This window comes from Saccopteryx leptura, chromosome 5, assembly GCF_036850995.1.
Source record: "Saccopteryx leptura isolate mSacLep1 chromosome 5, mSacLep1_pri_phased_curated, whole genome shotgun sequence".
NCBI lineage: Eukaryota > Metazoa > Chordata > Mammalia > Chiroptera > Emballonuridae > Saccopteryx > Saccopteryx leptura.
The window spans coordinates 67,457,924-67,483,415 of NC_089507.1; the positions used below are offsets into that span (position 1 = coordinate 67,457,924).

The 25,492-nt window shown below is 31.7% G+C and overlaps 1 protein-coding gene across 5 annotated transcripts in view; it reads right to left on the reverse strand.

The window, feature by feature from the left end:
* The window catches only part of MAPK10 (mitogen-activated protein kinase 10), a 335,359-nt gene that overhangs the window by 44,659 nt on the left and 265,208 nt on the right, over positions 1-25,492 (reverse strand). For 4 of the 5 annotated variants that reach the window (XM_066384871.1, XM_066384869.1, XM_066384872.1 and 1 more), the window contains 2 exons: positions 6,468-6,650; positions 3,873-3,997 (listed from right to left, as the gene is read on the reverse strand). In XM_066384871.1, the coding sequence (XP_066240968.1) occupies positions 3,873-3,997; positions 6,468-6,650 (308 nt within the window). Of the gene's footprint in view, positions 1-3,872; positions 3,998-6,467; positions 6,651-17,801; positions 17,874-25,492 lie in introns of all 5 variants that reach the window. The other variant, XM_066384870.1, reaches the window with a different exon arrangement.

Below are 25,492 nucleotides of genomic sequence, written 5' to 3' on the forward strand. Positions count from 1 at the left end.
TATTTTGCTTTAATTTAATGGCACTGGATTCTCCCACATCTGGAAAGTGGAGGTGGGTGTACATCAGCAACAACAACAACAAAAAGGACCAATATTTTAAAATCTTGTAGGAATTAAACCATATTTGTGATTATTTTTTAATGTCATAGAATATTTCTGGAATTTTTTCAGCCTGTTGGTCTTTTTTTCACTGAACAGACATTAATATTTACTAATATCGAAAGCAAGTAAAGCTTTGTATGTAAAAGTCATAAAAATTGTAATAGTAATAATAATAAAAATAATAATTTATATGACCCTTACTGTCATATAAGTAAGTAGGATGGCTGCTTATTTTAATTTTAAAAGAAATAGAGTAACAGAAAGTTTAAAAATCTTGACCAGATACAGTAGTAAGTGCATAAGAGAAATATAAACCTAACCCATCATTTTTACCTGTGAAGATGCATTTAACTCAATATGCTGCACTTATGTATGATACCTTTGCCCTCCCGAGGAACATGGGAACAGTCAGAATGCCTTTCAGACGTTTATGAACTGGCACTGACAGTAAGTGTGGCTTCGTGTTCTATTTGGGGCACATGATTTTACTAATCTGAACATTATTTGAATAAGAACTTGCTAATAATTTGAGCCAGGTATAACTTAAAAATCTTCATGTACTCTTACGCAGAGAGAGCACCATTAACTTTGACTTTCAACTTTTAGACTTTTCAACTTCATGATTACATGAATGATTTTCTCTCAGAGTTATAACAGCATTCATACTTGCTTCTCATTTGGTTCTTCGGCACTTTTGGAAATGCAGTAAGATAGCTTGTAGTATGATTAATGAATTAATAGGCATAGCATTTCTCTACTCATCTTCCTACAATTCTTAAAGACATCAAATCCTTTCTTACTTTCTCCTTTATCCCTCTCTTCACTTGATTTTATTTTCTTCCAATGAAACTTGTTTTTTTCCTCTCATCTTTGAATTTCCTTCCCTCTCTACTGTCATCTGAGTTACATAAAAGCTGTTTAAGTTTGGATCTTCTGATGACTTCTAACCATGGATATTTTGATCATTTCATACTTCCATTTATTTGGATTATAGAGACACACTGGAGTTTACTTTGCAAAATAGTTTCATCAATCCGAACAGTTAACATGTGATTCCATTATAGCTTTGCCATGTGTTTATAAAGAAAGGACATCTTACATTAAATATATGTTCACAGGCAATAACGAAGGCACTAATTCTAAGGGTATTGCAGAAAGCATAGTGATCACTGCTTCGGACATCCTTAGTTGTGACCTCTGTGATGCATTTCATAGAATTATAAACTAACCTTGCCCGAGGGTCAGTTACAACACATTCATGGCAACATGTCTAAGTATAAAATATGTTTACCTGTGTATAACTAATGATCCTAGTCAAGCTGGTTAATATTGCTTGTTCTGTGTATTAACTGATCCTTTTTCCTTGACCTTAAGGCTCTATAAGATCCTTCTCTTAAAATTCCTAAGTCTTGTGTTGTTGGCATCAATAACCCAACATAACAATTTAAAATGGTCAAAAAAAATTTCTAGCCATTTTATAACCCTAAATTTTATCTTTTTACCCTTCAAAGAAATTTTTCATAAAGAGGTCAAATAAATTTAAAAACTCATTGAAACTATTCAATTATATACTATTATAGATTATAAGCAGCCATCTCTTTTATAAGCAACATAATTACAAGTAAATTACAAATAAAGTAAATTACTTTATGACTCCAGTCAAACTCTAGGCCACAATCCATTAAAAACAGATTACACACACATTACATTAGATGTGAGAAAAAAATATGCCACAAACTTTGAACTATCAAAATAAAAAAGAAATAACAATTTCAAATAATTTGTGTTTGCATAAAATTTTTATCAACTTAACCTAAAATATTTTCTTGAAAATCATGAGAGACAAAAATTCTCACAGTTAATTTTTACATATATATACATCATACTTTATCTTACTTATTTCATTACTTCATTCTACCTCAAGAACATCTTTGAAAGTATTTCCCAAGAGTGAGAGATTAAAAAGGACTCTATTTTTTAATTGTAAGAACATCACTTTTTTAGTTTTAAGATCATTAATGATTACATGTGAAAATATTGTAAGCGTTTATTTTATAAAATCAAGTGACTAAAAATTAATGTGAAGCAAAATGAAATTTCATCATTACAAATTTCATCATTAGAAAACTACTATTCTTAGGAGAGCAGATCTTAAGAAAATATCATCAAGGATAGTACACTTGTCTCCATAATTGGGAGACTCATTTAATCACTGTAGCATTGTCTCTGGAATTTTTGAATGCTTAAGGATTGAGTTACTATGAAAGGCAGCTTTTATCATATTCTGTTTATAAAATCTGATTCTACCTAATCCACACTCCCATCTATCAGATCTCCCTTCTCCAATGAAGAATGAAACGATAAGAATTATGTCAGTTTGACTCTGGCATCTCGGAACTGGGCAACACACAGTGAAGCAGAGGACATGAAGCTGAAACAAAGCAGAAATATGCTCCAGCAAGAATCACCTGGGGTATGGAGAAGGACACAAAAACAAACAAAAAGAGTCTCAAATAGAAGACTAAGAACCAATTCAAAGAAAGTAATTTGAAGGTATTTTGTAAAAAGAAAATGGGACCATTTAGCACAGTTGCTCAAAGAATTTGAAGAGATTTTGATGGTTGGGGAAAAGGTAACATTGCTGAAATAACGTTTAAGAGGGACGAAAAGAAACACCCATCAGGAGGCCTATAAAACACACCTGGGCAGTAACACCCCATTTGCGCTGCTTAGCCCTGACCCCACAGAGAGAAAAGAGAAAAGCAAAGATGTAAGAAAGTCATTGAAGAGATGATATTAAATGGCTGAAAAATATTTTTTTTTAAAAAAGAAGAAAGTTATGCTTCTGAGGAGATTCTTAAACTATGTCTGAATTTAAAATATTGAGATCCATCTAACTGTGGATCTCATCTTAGAATCAACCTGAAATGATGTCCATATAGGGATACCTAACATTTCTCATCGAATTTGTGCAAGGTTTTAGAAAGTCACCAATGGCCTGCTTAAAGCTTTATAACCAAAATGTTTCGTGCTCCACTCTACTAATGGCAGGCATCCCCTCCCATATTTTCTGCCACCTAGTTTGCATCAGGAGAGGCTAATAATGAGACACAAGGGAGCTAACAATTTAACAAAAACAAAATGGAAGTGTTTCATGAACAGCTGTTTGTTGCACTAAATCACCATCTTTCATAGAAAATTCTGAAAATTTTAGAGGGGAAGTAATAACTTTGTGACTTGGTAATTTCATAAAGGTCCTTTGTGTGTTCTATTAGATTTTTTTTGTATAACAGAGACAGAGACAGAGAGAGGGACAGACAGAGAGGAAAGGAGAGAGAGGAGAAGCATCAATTTTTTGTTGCTGCTCCTTAGTCGCTTCAGTAGTTCATTGATTGCTTTCTCATATGTGCCTTGACCGGGGAGCTGCAGCAGAGCAAGTGACCCCTTGCTCAAGTCAGCAACCTTGGGCTTCAAGCCAGCGACCTTTGGGCTCAAGCCAGTGACCATGGGGTCATCATGTCTGTGATCCCACACTCAAGTCAGCAACCCCACACTCAAGTTGGTGAGCCTATGCTTAAGTTGGATGAGCCTGCACTCAAGCCAGAAACTTCGGGGTTTTGAACCTGGGTCCTCTGCATCCCAGTCCAGTGCTCTATCCACTGTGCCACCGCCTGGTCCAGCCTATTGGGTTTTAAGTCAGTTTTCACCACTGAGCAACCAATTACCATGATCTGTTTGTGGAAGGAAAGTTAAAGAAGCCTATGCCTTACCGCCTCCACTTCTGCAGGGTCGTACCAGACATTGATGTATGGATGCTGTAAGGCGTCATCCACTGATATCCTTTTGGCTGGGTCAATCACGAGCATCTTTGACAGCAAGTCCCTGGCTTGGCTGGCTGAAACAATAAATGAGAAAAAGAATTAGTAAAATTTTGATTTTGGCAAGAAATTTTGTTGGAGGGAAAGGAAATTAAGAAAACAAAGATGAACTAGCACATTCCTCCCAAACATCAGGTAACTTCACCAGTGATTAGGGAAATGTACAATGAAACAATGAAATATTCTTATCCATAAGATTTTCAAAAATTAAAAATGGTGTAATATCCACAAACACTAGGTAACTTCATTTATGTTGTTGGTGATGTATATTTTTTTAGAGGGCAAATTTGGCAGTATCTATTAAATTTTAAAAGTCACCTATGACTGAGCGGTTCCACCTTTAGGTATACAGCCGAGAGAAATAACTGCACACATTCGAGTAACATATACAGAAGAGAGGCTCACTGCAGCATTGATTATGGAATAAAAAAGTTTAAAACAGTCTAAATTACCTCTGATACGATCATACCATGGATTGTATTTGGCAATTTAAAAGAATGAGGTACATCTATATATACACACATGGACATGTTAAGTGGGAAAAAAAAACGGTTGCAGAATGATCCATAGATCATGATGCCATTTGTATAAATCTGTTGCTTCTCAACAAGACAAGAAACACTTCCCTCTATTTCTGTATATAAATGCATAGAAAAGGCTATAAAGATAATCAACAAACTGAAAATACCTTTGAGATGGGGGAGAATATGTACATAGATTTCTTACATAAATAAAAATAAATGTAAGGGGATAGTTTTTTAAAAGGAAGTAGAAAAAGGAATACAACATAATCAACAAAATGCTAAAGAAATGTTTACCTGAAACCTATATACCCTTATTGATCAATGTCACCTGTTAATTATAACTTTCTAAATAAAATTTTTCAAAAAGGAAGTAGACAGAGTGCGTGTAGACTGCTTTTAAAGTTCTTCGAAGCTGAGGAAAGGGCTAAAGCAGTTTAGGGAGGCAAGAAGGTCAGGGGTGACATTTTTGAGGATGAGGGTGATGAAGATGACTTCAACAGAAGAAGAATCTGAAAGGATAGAGAGGGAGAAGATTCGAGAGAAAGAGTCCACAAGACCAAGTAAGTGAATTGCTGTGGGGGAGCCGGTTCAGTTTACAAAAGACTAAACGTTCTCTTGGCTCACTGCACGCCAGGTACAGTGTGAGGTGCCAGGAATACAGAACAAATTCCATGGTGTATTTACTTAATAACATTGCTAAAGGACACTCAATTTGGGGAGGTAAAATTTCAAAAGATTGTATTCTTTTTTTTTAAATAATGTATAGATGCATTTTAAATAATAATAATAATTACATTTGTTATTTTGTTTCTATTTAACAGTCATTGAGTGTTTATTGTGAGCCAGGCACGGTTGTAAGTTCTTGATAAATTATTTAGTCAATTAAGCCTCCTAGTGACCCTATAAGATGGACATTTTGTTAAAGGAGGCATGGGAAGATTGAATAACTTAAAATCACACAGATTTCAAGGGACAGGGTTTGAGCCCAGGCAGAAGAAAATATAAATTTGTTTTAAAATTACATGCTCATTAATGTCCTAAGTTAAAATTAGTTAGAATTTTATTTATATTATAGTTTACACACTGCCGAATTTATTCGTTGTCTCTCTTTCTATGACTGAGGCATTATTATCCTAATATTGTGGGTAAAGAAACTACGATTTGTTACTAAAGTTCACGACTATAAACATAATAATAGAAAGAATTACTTATTCATGAAAGTGTTTATATTGTATATAAAATGTATAGGTAAAATTTCATTTGTCACTCTAAATAACAAAAAGAGGTGGTTGAGCACTTCTGAAAATACAAATAAAACTTGGACACCTGCTTCTTCAAGGTTTTACAACAAAAAACTTGTCTTGAAAATATTTTCCAGGTAATGAAAACAATTGGAACAATGATTTTGATTTATATAACTTTGGTCCTTTAGAAAACACAATTTTAAGATTCTAAATAAGCCACATGAAATAATTTACCTGGACTACTCTTTCACACTTTAGTATTATCTTTCCTTCTGAATAACCAGATAATTCTAAAAATCCGTTTCCACTGCCCTTTGTAAAAAGATCTTTTAAGAAATACCTCTCCTGAACCAGGGTCTCCCACTGAGTCAATTAGAAACATTTGGAGGAGTCCTGGAACTACCTGCCTCTAATTAATCTTCTATTTACACAGTTCTAATTGTACTCATGATTGTAATTGTATTATATTACACTTTAGATCCCTTTATACTAACTACCGTCACAATGAAAACCTCACTATTATAAAGATTTCTTAGCCTAGTAAATAACTTATTTCAAATATATTCAATACAACAAAATCCTAGTGAGTGAAATTAAAAAAAATAATAATAACATACCTCTTCTTAAATTGAGCTAGTTTAAGTTAGAGAGGTGTCTCTTGCTTGTTCAGGCCATGACCACCCTCATAATGGTTTGCAAGTTGTTCCTGATGGGCTTACCTTTGAGTTTATTGTGCTCAGAATCCGCTGGGAAGAGGGAATCTGGAAAGAGCTTGGGAAAGGTGAGTCCTGCATACTTAGGCCGATTCTCCACATAGTTCCTAACTGTGGGTTGCAATTTCTTCATGAATTCCGGACATGGTGTTCCTAGTTGTTCAATTACTTTGTTCCACTGGTCAATATCTGAGAATTAAATAGTTAAGGGCAAACAGAAGTACAGCTCTTGCTTTTCACTAGATGGGAGACCACTTCTCAGAATCCTGAGCACTCATCAACAAAACTGGAGTTTTAATAAGCACAAAGAACAAAAATATAAAATCAGAATTGTAAGGCAATGAATCCTCTTCAAATTTGAAATTCACTTTTGGAACAAATACACTATTGGAGAACTAGCATTACTTAACAAAATTAGATCTTGTGAGATAGTCTGAATTGTAGATGAAAATGTATTTCATAACACAAGAGGAATTTCTTATATTAAGATAACCATGTGATATAAAAAATATAACAACATATTTATTATGAAATTACCTCAATCATTTCTTTTCTAAAAATGACAAATACTGAATATGTTATATAAGGTTCATTTACATTTTCTTAAATTCCTCTTAAGATTTTCTTTTCTCTACCAAATAGGAAAGTCCATCATCTGTTAATATTTTCTAATCATATGCATTTCTTATGAGATTAATATAATTTTTGATAAGAAAATTTATTAGTTTTTCACCAAAGACTTAAAATTTTTCTATTTATCAAAATAATCACAGTTTTATACCTATTTTATACCTGTCTGTATCCCTGAATTAGAAAGACATGAAGGTAAACATCAAATGATCAATTTAAAACAACAGATTTCTATCCAAGTGTGATTCAAGAGTACATTACATATGTGGAATTTGCAGGAAAAATATTAACTTTTATCTCTTAATTTGAGCTAGCTCTGTGACAGATATACCCACTGACTGAGATTCTCTTTTGCATTTAGTACTGACATTTGTTATATCAGAGTCTTGTGAATGTTAAATATCTCCAATGAAAACTCTGAAGAACCAACTGAAAGAAACTGATTTCAAGGAATTTCCCTTGCCATGTATCAGTGAATGATAAAAGCCTTAGAAATTCTTCCTAAATTCATTCTTCTTAAATACATTGTTTATTCTTCTACAACTCTATCCTTTAGTAATAAGTTAATGACTTCATTTCTGCTAATGTAATTTGCAACAGTTCAGGGAACTTACCATAATATCACCTAATTAAGGTTTATAAACTCCTTATTCCCAGCTATTCAATACAGTTGGACTAAAAATGATTTGCAGTCCTGACCAAAGTCAAAATTAACTATATTTAACTAAAATAAATATATAATGCACACTAAGTAGATAAGATACTGCTCAGAGAAATAATAAAGTTAATTTGCAAATCCTCTTCTTCCTTTATAATCTGACTAAATAAAATTTAAATTATTACATATCATCTTAATTACTGGGATGAAAACAATGTGTGATTGTGTAATATCAAGAAATGAAGTGAAAGTGATAAAAACTGAAGAATATTTATGAGACTATCAGTAAGTTAGAATAATTAGAAATAAAGAAACTATAATTTACAATTGATAAAAGTTACCCTAATATAAAAGTTTATGTTAGCACTATAGTATAGGTAAGTTTTAACTACTTAAATGTATTTAAATAAAACTTCAAGGGCTTGCATTGTAAATAATGAGAAGTGGTCTATTCTCTTAACAGAGTTAGGTTATCATGTCCTATCAAGCCATCATTTAACCATTGGTCTCACTTCTTTGGAATATTACAGGCATCATCAAAGAAAATAGAGGCAAAGAACCTGTCATATTTACTTAAAGAAGTCATTTAAAAAGTTGTCAAAATACTCCTAACACACTACTATATTCTAATTAACATTCAGCTAGAGGTATAGCCTTATTCAACAAAAAAAAACTAATTGCTTTTAAAGTAGTGTTCCCAAACAATTCCATGTTGTTTTTAGAGTCAAGTTTAAAGAGAGTCAAATATTGTTGAATTTGTTAAAGAAGAACAGTTAAAATGTTTCCTTTTATAATTAAAGTTTATAGAAGTACTCAGTGAACTTCCCTATCTTAGATTGCTTTTTAGATAAAACACAATTGTGGTCCTTAATGAAATAGTTTACAAAAGGTAGGGAGGCACAAAGCTTGATTTTTGTCAATGAAACAGCTGAATGTTAATACTTCAAATATGTGGTAGCCTGACCAGGCGGAGGCATAGTGGATAGAGCATCAGACTGGGATGTGGAGGACCCAGGTTCGAGACCTTGAGGTCACCAGCTTGAGCACAGGCTCATCTGGTTTGGGTTTTTGTTTGTTTGTTTTTTGCTTGAGCACAGGCTCATCTGGTTTGGTTTTTTTTTTTTAATTTATTAATTTTAGAGAGGAGAGGGAGAGAGAGAGAGAGAGAGAGAGAGAGAGAGAGAGAGGAGAGACAGAGAGAGAGAAGGGGGAGAGAAGCTGGAAGCATCAACTCCCATATGTGCCTTGACCAGGCAAGCCCAGGGTTTCAAACCGGCGACCTCAGCATTTCCAGGTCGACGCTTTATCCACTGCACCACCACAGGTCAGGCAGGCTCATCTGGTTTGAGCAAGGCTCTCCAGCTTGGATCCAAGGTTGCTGGCTCTAGCAAGGGGTCACTCGGTCAGCTGTAGCCCCCTGGTCAAGGCACATAAGAGAAAGCAATCAATGAACAACTAAGGAACCGCAACAAAGAACTGATGTTTCTCATCTCTCTCCCTTCCTGTCTGTCTGTCCCTATCTGTCCCTCTCTCTTACTCTCTCCGTCTCTGCCACAAAAATAAATAAATTAATTAATTAAAAATTAAAAACTGGTATAGTCATCTTTAAAAGTCTGTGACTTTATTTTAATCAATCCATTTCAAGTTCTTTATTCCCATAAACAAGTTATATTAAGTGTTTCTTTTATAGATGTTCATAAGATCACAACAATATGAACAACTATGTACAACTATACTTAGTTAACCATATAATTTTCCTTTATAATCATAATTAACCAAAAAGAAGCCAAGACTGGTAGTCATATCTCCTGGCTCTATGTACAGTGCTTATTCCAAGGATTTCAGGAAGTAAAAGAGCAAGTTTGAAATTGATCTGGTAAAAATTGCTTTAATATGATCATAAAATTGATGTTATAAAATTTGCCACAGGTATTTCTTTTAAAGAATGTCTAAAACTGCCTCCTTAGTTTATCAACTTATTTACCTAAAACAATAAATTCTTTGAATATTTTAAATAGAAAATAAGTTGATACAATTTAAATATATTTAATCATCAGAGTTCCACAATGATTATATTTTTTAAAATATATGAATTATTAACTAGATTCTTATGCTTATGTATTAATGTTAAGATGGTATTTTTTACAAAAAAATGGTGAAAAGTATTTTTGTAAAAGGATTTATTTGCTTTAAAACTCTCATAAATGTCATTAATTTTATACTATACACATATGGGTCCAAATATTTACAGATTCCAGCCTGTGCAGTTATCAGAAAATGAATAAATATGTTTTATATTTTTGATTTCAGTAAGAAATAATCATCCTTAATATATTCAAAAGAATTTAATAAAAGTTGAAAAATGGCATTTTATAAGTTATTTGAAAATTTCCTCATCTAATTTTCAATTCACTACCTAAAAAATAATATTACAAAAAGTTTGATTTTATAAATGGAATATGATGACAAGATAATGTAAGAAAATATTGACTATTAACTAATGTCTTCAATAAATAGTATTGTAATAGATGAATAAAACAAAGTAAATATGGATTGTAAAAATGAGTTATCAAAAACTCTAAATTGAAAATTATGCTTTAATTCTATCAGTTAGAAACACACTTAATTTCATGTACTCCTTTTACTTCCTTGGTTGGGAACTTTCTAAAATATATTTCAAACTACCTTAAACATAATGTATGAAAAATATCTTTTTATCCTGGATACGTTAGGTCATAATTATGGACATAATTTATACAATGCACATTTAAGCTTTCATAAATGTGGAATCATAAAATGTGTTTAATGGTTTCATTCTCCCTCTCTCTCTCTCTCTCTCTTTCTCTCTCTCTCTCTCTTTCCCTTATGCAGTCATGGTTAGATTGGTTCCAGTGCATCACCCTGGGTGCTGAGGTTGGCTCCATGGAGCCTCTGCCTCAGGCCCTAAAAATAGCTCGGTTGCGAGCATGGTCCCAGATGGACAGACCATCAGCCCCAGATAGGGGTTGCCAGGTGGATCCTGTCTGGGATGCATGTGGGAGTCTGTCTCTCTATCTTCTCTCCTTTGACTTGGAAAAGGAGAAAAAAATATTCTTTTCCTCTCAGAATCCCCTTCAAATTTTGGTAACACGTACTATGAACAGGTGATTTAACATATAATTGTAACTAGCATTTGTTTTCATTATAAATGACCACCAGAAAATGAACTTTTATAAACTAGAACACATCCAAAACTTAAAGCTCACAATCTGAGTAAAAGGCTCTTTGCTCACTGGCAACAGATTGCTAGTGAGATATTGTGAGATATGAAATATCCAAAGCTGGTATTTGAAGCATGACATATATGAATCTTAGTGCAATCTATTTTGTCTTATAAATCTATTTAATATTTAATCTATATTTATTTACAAAACAAAAAAAATATGGAGAGACATTTCACATATAAACAAATCTAGTATATATTAATATGTGTCAAAATGGTAGAATTTTTTAAAGCTATTAAAGGTTAATTTTGGAGGCTTCCCATTTGCACATGCCCCTTATAAGACTCTGTTACAAAATTTGTACTTATAATGTTCATATTTTTATACATAACCCCTTCTTCAAACTGTATGATAGTCTCATCTCATAAAGGCTGTGTCTGACTGTATCTGAATTTTTAAACTAGAAGAAGACTTTAGAGACATTTGATTTGACATCTGTTGTATAGCTGAAAAATATCAAAGTCTTCTTAAAAATTGAAAAATAAAATTATTTTAAACAAAGGAGCTAATACAAATAGCTTCTAACACCAACAGAAATATAGAATTCTTATTTAAGAGAATTGTAGTGACACTGTACTCTGATCTGTGAAACTCTCTCTGGAAGATTACATTCATTTCTGGGTATAACACTATATGAAAGAAGCTACAATCAAGTTTATATGACATCAAGAACACATGTCATTTTTTCAGACATAACTGAAAAAACTTTTTGTGTTTAAACTAAAAAAAACACAGAGACAATCTAAACTCTTCATCCTAGCATTTTGATCTCTCTTATCCCTCAGTCATTAATCACTTTTTAATATACTGTGCCTGTTATAATAAATTTCATTATGTTAAGAATTTCATGACATCATTATTTTCATGATGATAGTTTTGTTTATTGATATATTCCTCAAGACAAAAAGTGCCCAGCATATAGTAAGTGCTCAAAAAAATACTTGTTGAATAAATAAATGTCTACTTTATGTTCAATCAAAGTTTTTACTGGGATAATATAAAAACATAGGGGAGAAAAAACATTTAAGGAAACAAAAGCTGAGAAATTCTGAGAATTAGAAATAAGTGGAACTCAAGAAATACAGTGAATCCCAAGGAGGATAAATAAAAAGAAACCTGCACTGAGTCACATGGTAGAGAAACAGCAGAAAACCAAAGACCAAAAAAAAAAAAATGTAAATGAAGTCAGAGAAAAGGAAAAGGCTATCTCCAAAGGTCACTACTAAACCAACAACTAAATATTCACCAGATGTATTAGAATCAGAAAGGCAGTGGAATAATATTTTTTAAATGCTGGAAGAAGATACTGTCAATCTCATATTCTATATCCAACTAAATTATCTCTAAAACAAGAGCACCCAATCAAAAAATTGAGTTTTATCATCAAAGATCCCCACTAAAAGTCTTCTAATGTATATACTTTAGGAAGAAAGATAATAATCTCAAAATAATGGGCCAAATGGCAAGAAATAGTGGTAAGCTACAAAAACAATAATTAAAAGGGTGAATCTAAACAAACTCTCTCTATATGCAATAATATTGTAATATTATCACTTTGTGAGGCTAAAAAAGTGAGAACAAAAATTAGTGTTTGCTAAAATTTTTACATGTTCGAAAGAAGTTTTTTAAATGCCTTAATTAAAATAGCAATTCTCCACAAATTGAACCATAGACTCAATAAAATTCCAATAGGAATTTTTTATGTAGGTTAACTAGACAATTTTAACATTTTTATGGAAAAGCAATAATCTATTAATAGCCAAGTTACTCCTGAGAAAGACAAAAATGGATGAGTTTTATCCCTTCCTGATATAAGCCCATAATATACATTTGTAATCATTAAGAAAGGGTAGTAGCTATATAGACATAGTCAAAGAGAACAAATATAGAATCCAGAATATAACAGTCTTCCTCCTAATATGTGAAAACTTAAGACAGGTACAGCATTATAGATCAGTGAAGAAAGAATACGCTAGTCAGTAAAGGGAAGTGGAATAAAATAAATGGAATCTCTCTTTCATACCATATACATAAATTAACTACAAGTGAACTAAAAGCTTAAATGTAAAAATATTAATCTTTAAAAAATTCACAGAAAATTACAAGATAATATAAGGCATCAAAGACAAGATATAAAAATACATGATCTATAAAAAAAAATGGATTGCCAAATTTCAGAACCACTTAAAAATAAAATAGGAAATAATTTAAATACAGGGGAGAAGATATTTGCAACACATAAAACTGCCAAAGATTAGCTGAGTGATTATACGAAGAACTCTCAATAATCAATAAAATAATACAATAGAAGAAATTGTTTTAAAAACAAACAAATAAAATAACACTTTGCGAAGAGGAAAATACTAATATCCAATAAACAAGAAGAGATGCATAGCCTCCCTTGTAGTCAAGGAAATGTAAATTAAAGCTCCATTGAAATAATATTTTATATCCAAGAGATTGGCAACAAATTTAAAAAACAATCTGACAAGACCAAGAGTTGATAAATTCGTAAAGAAGTCAGTTATATCTATATACTGTCACTTTGGAAATGTATTTGATGTTACACAATCAAAAAGTGTGCATACCTATGAGCATAGGAATTATCATTTTAAAAAACAAACAAACCTTGCCCACGTGTTCCTAGAGACATAACAACATTGTTTACAAAAACAAAAAATAAGAATTGATTATATCTCAAAGTTTATTTACAGGAAAGTGGATTAGCTGTAAAATATTTATAGACTAGAGTACTTCACAGAAATGAAAATAAATGAATTATTGAACTATTTCTAATGCATCTACATGGATAAATCTCAAAAATGTTAACATTGGAAACAAGTCACAAAATAATAATGATAATAGAATTATGTAGAACTCCTAAAACTAATCCAGATATTGTTTAAGGATAAATATGTATATGGTAAAATTATAAGAAAAGTCAAATATATTGTAAAAACATGTATTTAGAATAATAGTGACCTCTGTGGAGAGAAGACAGAATATAAATTATGAGGTGCACACAAAAAGATTTAAAGGTATTTATTGATAATGTTTTATTTTAACCTGAGTGGTAGTATATATGTGTTTATTTTATTGATCTTATTCAAGTTTTATATTTAATATTAATTTGCTTATATAAAAACATCTTGTAAATTTAAAGTAAAAATGTCTGCTATAATGAAATGTATTAAAATATATAAAAAGAATTATTATCTCAATATCTGATTTTTGATTCTTCTATGGAGAGTTAAAAATGCATTTGAATTGAATAAAATTCAATTAATAGGTTCTTAAAAATATCTACTAATAAAGTGGCATATAAATATATAAAATTTTAAAAATTATTTTTGGCTATCTAAATTTTCAGTTCTGAAAATAATATGTTGAATTTTTTAGGCATAAAACATAAAGGGTATAAAAACTTATTAATAGTTTAAAATTTGCTGCCAAGTTAGTTTATATACCAAGAAGAAATGCATAGTCTCTATTTTGTTTACTAGTTCATTTTTTTTATTAGGGACAGATTCAGAAAGCAGATTGACAATTGTTGGGGGTGACTGGTGGGGCATGAAGGGATTAAGCAAAGTAAAAAAAAAAGAGAGAAAAAATTCATAGACATGGACAACAGTGTGGTGATTGCCCAGGGAAAGGTGGGTAGGAGGACGTAGAGGAGAGTATTCGGGGATAAATGGTGATGAACACAGATTTGATTTGGGGTGGTGAACACACATAACAGTGTGCAGATGATGTGTTGTAAAATTGTACACTTGAAACCTGTATAATTTTATTGACCAGTGTCACCCTAATAAATTCAATAAAAGAAAAAAAAAGACATGTGTAGTTGATATTGCAAAAATATTTAGAAATCATTCATTTTGAGAATGTCTTCATATTAATGAAAATGTGCTGATTAAAAATCAGACTCCTTATGATGTATTGTATAGATGTACAATATACATATTTTATATCTCCAGCTACATTTTAAAGGTTCTACTTAATAGATTCAGATATAATTTTATTGCCTCCTCATAAGTCATTTATAATAGGGAATATTTAAAAATAAATAATGTATTGCATTATAAGAGGAGTTTTATAATATTCAGTGTTCATAAACTGTTGGCACAAAAAAGATTGATTTAAAATTTAACCAACATACTTGAAATTATTAAAAGACCTCATCTATACTCCAAAGAGACATTTAAAAAAATAATTTTCTTTTCTCCTTCGAGAAATTTACAAATGTTTCCAGATACAAGAGCTTCAGAAATAACTCAATATCAAATATCAAGTTCAGGCATTGAAAAGCCATTTCATATGAGACTTGAAAATTAGCAGTAGCCTAAAGCTTTACTTATAAAAGATTTTGACATCTGAGTTAAATGATACTCAAGTAACCCAAGAAATTAATTTAAGAAATGTTCATTTGTATTTCATAATTCAGTTGTGAAAATTAATCAGATTTTCTTTAACAGAAAATATAAGGAAAGTAATGAAAATCATTTTAATTTGCAGGGGCAAATATTCATTCTATTCGTCAATTATTCAACCACAATGAACTTCTGAAAGAGCCAAGAGTACAAAGTTAACAGATTGAGTTTATTTTAATCAAGTGCCTAAATTTAGCTAAAATTTAGGTACAGTACTATTTCATATTTATGTCCAAAGGCCAAACTCAAGTTTATTATTTGAGAATCAAAAAGATTAGATTTTAACAAGTAACATACTTCTAAATAATATGAACATTAATGTGGTTAATTTGTGGATGTTATTTAATAAAATGTATATGTAGAAGACAACTATAAATAAAAAAAATTTAATAAATGTGTATCATATTTAAAATTAGAGAAAGACAAGTACCATATGATTTTACTATATGTGGAATCTAATGAACAAAATGAACTAACAAACAAAACAGAGACAGACTCAGCAGGCTAAGTGTTGTCAGGGTGAAAGATGGCTGGGTGGTGGGATGGAGGGATTGTGCAAAAAAAAAAAGAGGAAGAAAAAAGAGGAAAAAAACTCATGAACATGGTACAACAGTGTGGTAATTGCTGGGGGGAGGGGAACTGGGGGAGATGGAGGAGGATACAGAGGGAATAAATGGTGATAGAGATTTGACTTGGTTGTTAAATACACAATACAGCATACAGATGATGTATTATGGAACTGTGCTCCTGAAACCTATATAATTTTGTTAACATGTGTCACCTCAATAAATGCAGTAAAAAGGATTTTTTTTTTTTTGTATTTTTCTGAAGCTGGAAATGGGGAGGCAGTCAGACAGACTCCCGCATACGCCCACCCGGATCCACCCAGCATGCCCACCAGGGGGCGATGCTCTGCCGCAATCGGAGCCATTCTAGTGCCTGAGGCAGAGGCCACACACAGAGCCATCCTCAGTGCCCCGGGAAACTTTGCTCCAGTGGAGCCTTGGCTGCGGGAGGGGAAGAGAGAGACAGAGAGGAAGGAGAGGGGGAGGGGTGGAGAAGCAGATGGGTGCTTCTCCTGTGTGCCCTGGCCGGGAATCGAACCCGGGACTCCCTCACGCCAGGCCGACACTCTACCACTGAGCCAACCGGCCAGGGCCAAAAGAAAAAGCTTTTAATAAGAATGAAAATTAAAACAGTAAAGCTTTATTTTTAACTAAATATATACAACATTTTAGGTTAAGTTCTGTCATTCAATAAAAATTAAATGAGTGTCTAATTCAGTCATTTCCTAAACTAGTCCTTTAATTCATACAGAGGATACACAATGTGTGTGCAACTCTCTGTAAACTGTGTGTGTAATATAGCAATCTTCAAAGTAAATGGCTAATCATAATATGCTTAGGATACACTATATTAGGAACTAGATTTTCTTTAATTATAATTAAATCACCATTATTATAGGTTCAATTTTAGTTTTGAATTATGATCATTTAAGCAGAGACTTTATCTTTAGTATGAGGAGGCCATATTATTTTCATAAATGACTGAGTGTAGGAAGATATTTAACTAACTTAAAGAAATAAGTTATGACATACCAAATAATACCCATATCTATTTAATACTGCAGAGCCTCTGAAATTTTTACTTGCAATTTGCTGCTTGAAAGAGGATCTTTTTTACTTGTAAAACTAATTTAAATTTATCTCCAGAAATTTTATATAATCATTATTAATTAATGAGGTTTTAGTTATTGCATGTGTTAACTATATAAAGAAAATAATATCAAGAATTGAGCAATCATTCCTATAAATGAAATAAATGAGAAAAAGAATTTTAGAATAGGTTGATTAATTTAAAAATAAAATTCATATGTCTGCTTTCTGAATATATGTTAAAATAAATTTATTGTATATATGGGTAAACATAAATCTAACTGATTAAATTTTCTATGCCAAGTGAATATTTCTTATGATATGAAAACATAAATCTTCAGCCTCAAAATTAAAATATTTTGTCATTTAATATCTAGCTATGAATAGAACTTAATTTTGAAACATCTACAATAAAAAAAATAGAGAAAAGTATATCAGTTATTAGTTTCATAGGACTGAATTAAGATAGACCTTTGGATACCATGCTGAATGTTTCATATATAATACTGTATTATTCACCTAAGATCTTGTTAAGAGACACAGTTACTCTACCATGATGCTCGCTGGTAAATATTTGACATTGGAGTCTCGTAGAAGTCCTCTAAAGGCAGCGAATGTATACCATCAGCAATACTGTATTTGGGACCAAAGGAAATTGATTGAGAATAACACCCACAGAAACCGCTGGCTGCTAAGAAGGATACGATCAGTGCCAGGAAACAGCACTGCACCTTTTATCATTTCTCCCATGATGCAACCTACTGACCACATGTCAACTGAAAACAAAAATGACATGAAGATAAACAAGAAGACAGGAATAGAAGAGCAAATAAATGAAAATACTTGACTACCTAGGTGATAGAGCAACGGTGTGACCTTTCGCTCACTGGATAAGTCAGCCTTATGGTCATTAGTCTTTTAAAACAGTGAAGGGGGGACAAAACAAGAATGTCAGGGCCCTTTCTTCTATGGGACTAAAGTAACAACACCACTCAATGTTACCGATGTGTGATAATGTTACTTTGCAATTATAATTCAATGATTAATTTAGTTTCTGACTTAAAAGGTCTAATTTGCATTTATCTACTAGAAATTTACTGATTTGTATTATAAATTATTCTAGATTGTGTTAATAGAAAAAACATGCAAATCAGTTAATTTTTTATATTGTATACCACATTTGGAAAAAAAGAAAAGCTTCCAGTAACCTCAAAAGAAAGAATGTCTTTTACAAAACACAGTTACTCATTTGTATATATGAATACGTTTCAGGAAGTGATATGCCAGTTCAAGAATAAATGTTTTGGAATATGCTGGCTCGTTTTCATTGATTCCCATCAAAGGAGCAAATTCCTAAACAGGAAGCCTTGCCTTATTCTTATAAACACAGTGGCTTTATAATGGTAAGAAATGCTGGCTTTCAAAACAGAATGGTTCAACATGAAATAAACATAACAGAGAGCTGATACTTCTGAAACTGTGAATCAAAAGAATCCTAAAATTTAAGGTGAAATTATAATGTCTCTATGCTATTGCCAGTTATCATCCAGAACTTAAAACCGGGAAGCTAGGGCAGAGGATATAACAGGGAGGAGCAAAATGGGGAAAAGCAAAGCAAAAAAAGTTAAATCTCTGTCTTTAGCTATAGTTGGTTACTCACTTGTTCCTACTGAAAAGTCAGAAAGAGAAACAGGTCATTCTTATGGGGGGAAATAACCTAGAAAATAAGGGATATAGAGGGAGGAGCACATAGGGAAAGGCATTAAGATAGCAGCACACTATAATTTTGCTCCACTTACTCTTCAAATTACATCTTGTAATTTGACAGTGACCTTTAAAGAATTCCTCCTGAGAGTCTTTGCAGTATGAAAATCTCATTCAGGTTAATCTTAAAGTTTTCATAGTTCAACTTAACTTCTAAACAGAGTGATCACTGCAAAGGAATGCTTATAGCTTTGAAGGTGATAAGCATACTCAGAGAAGCAAATTTGTTTTGCTTCCATTTTAGGAAAGCAAGTGTCATGCAAAAGTATCAGGGAAAGATAGAGCAAACAGTTGTGCACACCTTTATTATTAATGCATTTGTAATTCCAGATAATACTGTCTCACAAGAGGTTGGTATTGTGAAAATTTTTTATTAAAGGAAAAAAAAAATCTTTGAAAATATATTTGTTTTTGAGTTGCAAGTATTCTTATCAAAGTGACCAGTCTGATGAAGTTGCTATTTACAGCATATTTGTTTTATAGTTGTTTTTTTAAAATAGATACCGGGAAAGAGATAAACAAAAAAATATTGAGTTAAAAACACAGTAAGTAGGGTTTTCTCTTGCCTGGATCTATCTATTCAAACATTTGGGGAAAGGTGGTTTCTGCCACAAAGCTATCTGAGACTTAGAAAACATCTAGTTTCATTTTTTATTCAACACAAAAACTCTTCTATGATGTATTAACTCATTTTTTTTCTACTGCAAACCAATTCTATTGTTTTCTAACTGTGTAACTTTGGCCAGATTACTTCATCTCTCTGAATCTCAATTTCACCCTCTAAAATGTAAATGGTAAATAGTATTTATCATGTAAAAATTTTAAAACACATGAAAGAAATATACTTGATAAACATCTTTTCATATTGCCTGGTACATAATTAATCTTCATTAAATATTAGTTATATGATATATCACTATGAATTAAATATATATTGGAGTTATATATTGAAATTATATATATGAAAGGTTTATTATTATATAATATATATATATATAAAATGAAAAAATATTGACAATGAGGAAAACTCACCACTCACTGGGTGATCCTTCTCACTATTGAAACCACTTAGAAAGGCATTCCATGTATTGAATCATAGTTGACTTTATGGAATTTCTCTCCTTTATCTGAATAGGAATGAATTATCCTGTTCCCTTACCCAAATAATAATCTTAAAATATGTAAATATAATTTATGGTCCTTGATCACTCCTATCCTAAAACTGGAAAATTTTTATCTTCCAGACTATCATTTCTTGATTTTCCACTTTTCTTCCCATATGCTTTTACAGAACAGCAGTAACAATAACAATTGAGCTAAATGGAGTCTCAGTTGCTAATCGCTCCAGTCTCAATTGGTTTTAGACAGTTCTTGGTTTAATTACTATGTATCTCCCATTTCTCCTTTGTGTGGCTATGCTGGATACAGATGTTCCGAAATAAAAGGAGAACATTTTTGGAACTTTATCTTCATGTCAAAACCCAAAATAGACTCAATAAAGTTTTTAAATAAAAATTATGCAAAGATATAAACTATGTATCTGAACTATTGCTGAATATATATTGAACTCCATTTTTTCTTTATTTTAATGTATCTTTTTTAGGAGATAAAACCCTGGAAACTTCCCCAATTTCCACTTAAATTTACTCACTATTCATTATTCCTTACAGACTATCCATGCTAATGATACTTAGCTACTAAGCCTTGTGACTGAAAATGAAACATTCTATCATTATGAATTACAAAAGTGGAATATATGCATATGAATTTACATGGATTTTTATGTACTCAGGACAGGATTACTTCTCAAGATAAATCTATTACACCAAATTTTATGTTTATCAATGTGACTGAATTATTTTAAGAAATTTTCAAGATATTCTGATGAATACTGACTATGCAAAAACCTTAGAAGAAATCAATACATTCAATCACTGTTGGAAACTGGATTTTGATGTTTTCTGAGGCAGTTCAATACAGTATTTGGGTCTATTTGGGTCTCCATAAGAGTTTTGTATACTAATGCTGCCCAGGTAGAATTCTGGTTGCTTTTGTGATTCTGATTCATTACATTTCCCCTTCTAACATCATCAGTATTCCCACCAGCAGAAAGCAGATTCATTTGCAACTTTAACACTCCAAAGCTGGGTCACTTTCCTTAAAAGAAATTTAAATAAGTTTTGGTACTACCAAAATATGGTTATTAATTTTATAAGTAATAACGTCTCATGTCATTTGTTAGGTATTAGATTATACCAAATTACCTTTTATCTACTTTTAACCAAGAGATAAAAATAATATAATGTAGGCCCTAGCAGCTTAAATCTAAATAAAGAAAGCAATCTATTGCTGCTTCTACACTCTGTGTAATGGCTTGGATTGTTATTCACGATGAAAAATATCTTTTGGACTTTGTGGGTTTTGTTCCAGCAACCTGACAAATGTTTCAGTGGCTCTGGTAATACAATTTTTAAATTACACTGCCTTTCTCCTTATTATAATTACATCTTCACTTGGCATAAGATTCAGACAAAATATTTTGATACATTTTCTTTCTTTGGATACTTTGAAGTACAATAGCAAATTTTAATATGTTTTTCTAAAACAATAACACTATTTCTTTGAAACACGTTTTGAAAGCTAAAACTTTTAATTAGATATTTAACAAAAGTACATTGTTTTTAACTTAAAGGTAAAATAGAATTATAAAAGACTACTGATATGCATAAATAAGCTAAGAAGGTACATGCTTTGCACATGAGGATCTAAGTAAAAAAAATAAACAATATCTGTGGAACACAATGCTAAATATTCTAATGCCAGGAAAACAAAGGAAGATTTTTCTCTGTGAATCAGCATATTCAACTTTTTCTTTCTTTATAACTTCTATGGCATTATATTATTAATTTTAACCTTTATTTAAACAATTATATTTTTATTTCCTTTTTACAAAACAGAAAAGAACCACTGAAACTTATAATAAGAGCAGAAACTTTTAAGTTTATATTACATTATAAGTAAATTTATAGAGTAATAAACTTACAAAACAGTTTAGCATAAAAACATTTAAATAACTTTACTGAACCAAAATTTTTTTTTCATCTTTGAAAATCCATGTAATTCTGCATTCTATATAAATAAGTAATTTAAAGAAATCCTAATGTTGAAAAAGTATTTTTTGTTAAACTTCATGTGTTGATTAAAAAAATCATAAATGCTTACTCAAAATGTAAATTCAAGTTCAAATGAAATTCAAGTTCTCTTCAGACCCATGTGTGTCCTCACTTAATTCTGTACCTCAACGGGCAGAAGTGCTTTGAAAGGGCACACAATGCATTTGCCTTTCCTTTTCCCGTTGTCTAATTCACAAATAATATGGTTTCTTATTATATGAGATATTATGTTTTAATCTAGGTGGACTTCTAGTTATTTCCATCTTTTATAGTTTACCTAATTTAACTTAAAGTTTATTTGGGTTAGAGTTCCCCAATACTAACCTTATACTATAAGAACTGGAATTCCTTATCATTGAAGGTATTCACCAGCATGTGTATGTTTGTAAACATCTAATGTTTTATATGTTTCAAATGATTACCATCATAGCAATCCTGTAAGACAGGCAAAGAAGGTATTTTATAAAGTAAATTGATGTTAGGAGAAGTCATATGACTAAAGCAAACAGGACCAGAAGTCAGTTCTTGAAGCCCTATTAGCATATGGGCTAAAGACTTAATTGACTGCTGAAAGGAAGAGTTCAATAGTAGGAATCACCATTCCTGAACTCTGTCCTAAGAGCCAAAGGGATCAAGGCCCATTTAAATGAAATGTCATAGTAATCACTAAGGAATACATTTTATTGTTTGTAATTTTCCCTTTCAGTGTTTCACTTAATTTTTAAAACTGACTCAGTGCTCTGTATGTAGAACGATAGCTGAGTAGGAAAAAAAATATGTTTTAAACCTTTCTATATACATATTCCCAGGAAACAGAGAACTTCTGGGGCCTGGATAGAGCTTTGTGTATAGTAGCACTTAATGCTTCCTCTTCAAGGCATCAAGGGGTGGAGGGTCCGCTCCTCAACATCTTTCCTTTTGTCCCCCCTGAGAAGTAGGTTCCCTGTGCTTTCCCCCACTCTCTACTTCATCCTTGTATCTCTCTTGGAACTCCTTTTGTGACCTTACACCTCCCCCTGCCCTCTAGTGGACTCTGGTCCACTCTAAATGCCTTGAAGAAGAGATTTTCCTCTTACAACATTGTACTTTCATCTTTGCAGGTGCCCTCAAAATCCCTGGCTTTCATTCTAGTGATTTCTGTCTCACTCAGATTTTATCAAAATAATAAAAGAATAGTAAGTGAATTAATGGAGAATATATATTCTTTTCAGCAAATACAGAGAAATAATTAACTTTTTATATTCATGAATATCTGCAATTTGTTTATGGGTGTGAAAGAATGGTTACTGTGTTTTTACTTTCCAACTTTATTTAAAGTCAAAATTAAATATTGTTTGATAACCCTTTGTTACCTTATTAGTAGGGAACAGTCTCAAATGATAGTAATGTATTAGTTGCAAAAGTTTATAAAGAAGTAAGCAGTTATTTCAAGGAGGTAACAGGATTAAGAGTTATCTATCTGTATCAGATGGGTATGGTAATACAACTTCCAAGTTTCATGCATTTTGATTATTTCTAATTTTCATGTCTGAGTTTAGAAAAGATATGACATTCAATTAATTTGAGGGTGTTTTCTTTATTTCTTCAAATATATTTTTGAAAAATCATTCACCAGTTCCTTAATAACTTTGGCTCCTTGGCAAGGTTATAGGTATATACCCTTTTCCTTCTACCTGAAATTTTCCATGTCTTCAGAGGGAAAGGCAAGAGGTGGTGTTTAAGTGTTTAAGATCCAGGTAGCAGCAATAATCAGAAATAATATACTTGAGGTCTAAAGACACTGTGCCTGTCTTTAACATCACTGTGGTCCAGAGAACTTGGCCAAGAACTCTAGATAAAGGAACATTACAAGACTTGCTCAAAGAAGGTGCTACCATGTGAAACAAAATGAAAAACAAACAAACAAAAAAAGTAGAAAGGATGTGTCTTTAAAAAGCAGACTTAAGGACAGACGTCATCAAAAGTCTATATGCATCATATAAGCCTTCAGTAATCAAGAAAATGGAGCCCTGATTGTGTTTGAAGTGGATGAAGGAAGTAAGGGACAAGATAGCCCTAACACAAAACACAAATGTCTTCTAAGAAACCATCACAAAACTGCTTTACTGCTAGTTCTTATTAAAAGAAACAAAATCTGAATAAAATGTAAGTCATAGATGCCTCACATGGTACTTGCGTTATGTAAAGAAAATAATGAACCTGGCGTAATTACTGCTCTCTAGCTTGAATTCAGCACGAAATTAACACCTTTTTAGTAATATTGTATATTATGTCAGCTTATATACATGCTATAGGTTTTAATCAGAGCACTATCATAAAAATTGAGCATATAATAGTATATGTTTGTATAATTTAAAAAACTGTACAAATAAATATTAAGTACTTTATAATGTTCTTTTGGATATTAAAAAATTAGCAACCTATTGAATGAAAAATGAAAATACGCATATTTATTTTTTTCTTTAGCCAAAACTTTAATTTAATAATCAAAAATCTATCCTGTGATATCATCTAAATCATAATTCAGTAGTTAAGAAACCAACACAATGTTTCTCAAATACAAACAATTTAAATGTAGGAAAATTGCTAACAATTTAGTCATCAACGACAATTTCAGAAGACTTCTCAATTTGCCAAAGTGTTTTACTATTTTTGCTTAACGTTCAGATTAAGAAAGTGAGCATTAAAAAGTTCTGTGGAACAAGAGGAATAATGTTGGTTGAGACGATAGAGTGTTATCTACCACTTTTTAGCGTTGGAGAAACTCAATATAAATTACTCTGAATAATTCTAAGTGAAAGTTAAGAGAACCTGTGATTTTATTTTTAAGTTTCTGAAGGATTCTGGAAGTAATACTTTATCAATTAGCATATACTAATCTTTGATATTATTTTTAGTAAATGCTGCAGTCAGTTAAATTCTAAAACACTGGTGTGATTCCTCTCCTGATACATAACCACTATCAGTCCCTCAACTTGTGTCTGGTCATCATGGTTTCATTAAGCTAATTCAATGCTCAGACCACTCAATTCTTAGTAGAAAGCTATACTTGTAAAATGATGATAATTTCATGTAAATACTGATAAAACAATTCCACGAAAAAAAAAAAGAGTATAACCTGACCTGTGGTGGTGCAGCGGATAAAGAATCAACCCAGAATGCTGAAGTCACTGGTTCAAAACCCCAGGCTTGCCTGGTCAAGGCATATATGAGAAGCAACTACTATGAATCGATGTTTCCCATTCCTACCCCCCTTTCTCTTTCTCTCCTCTCTCTAAAATCAATAAAAAGAAAAGAAAAGGAAAGAAAGAGGAAGAAGAGAAAAGAAAAAGAGAACAGTGATCCTATGGATCAATGTTACCCCATTAAATTTAATTTCTAAATAAAAAATAATAACAATTAAAAAAAGAATATATGTAGTTCATTATTTAATAGTGATTTCTATGGTTTAGTTTATT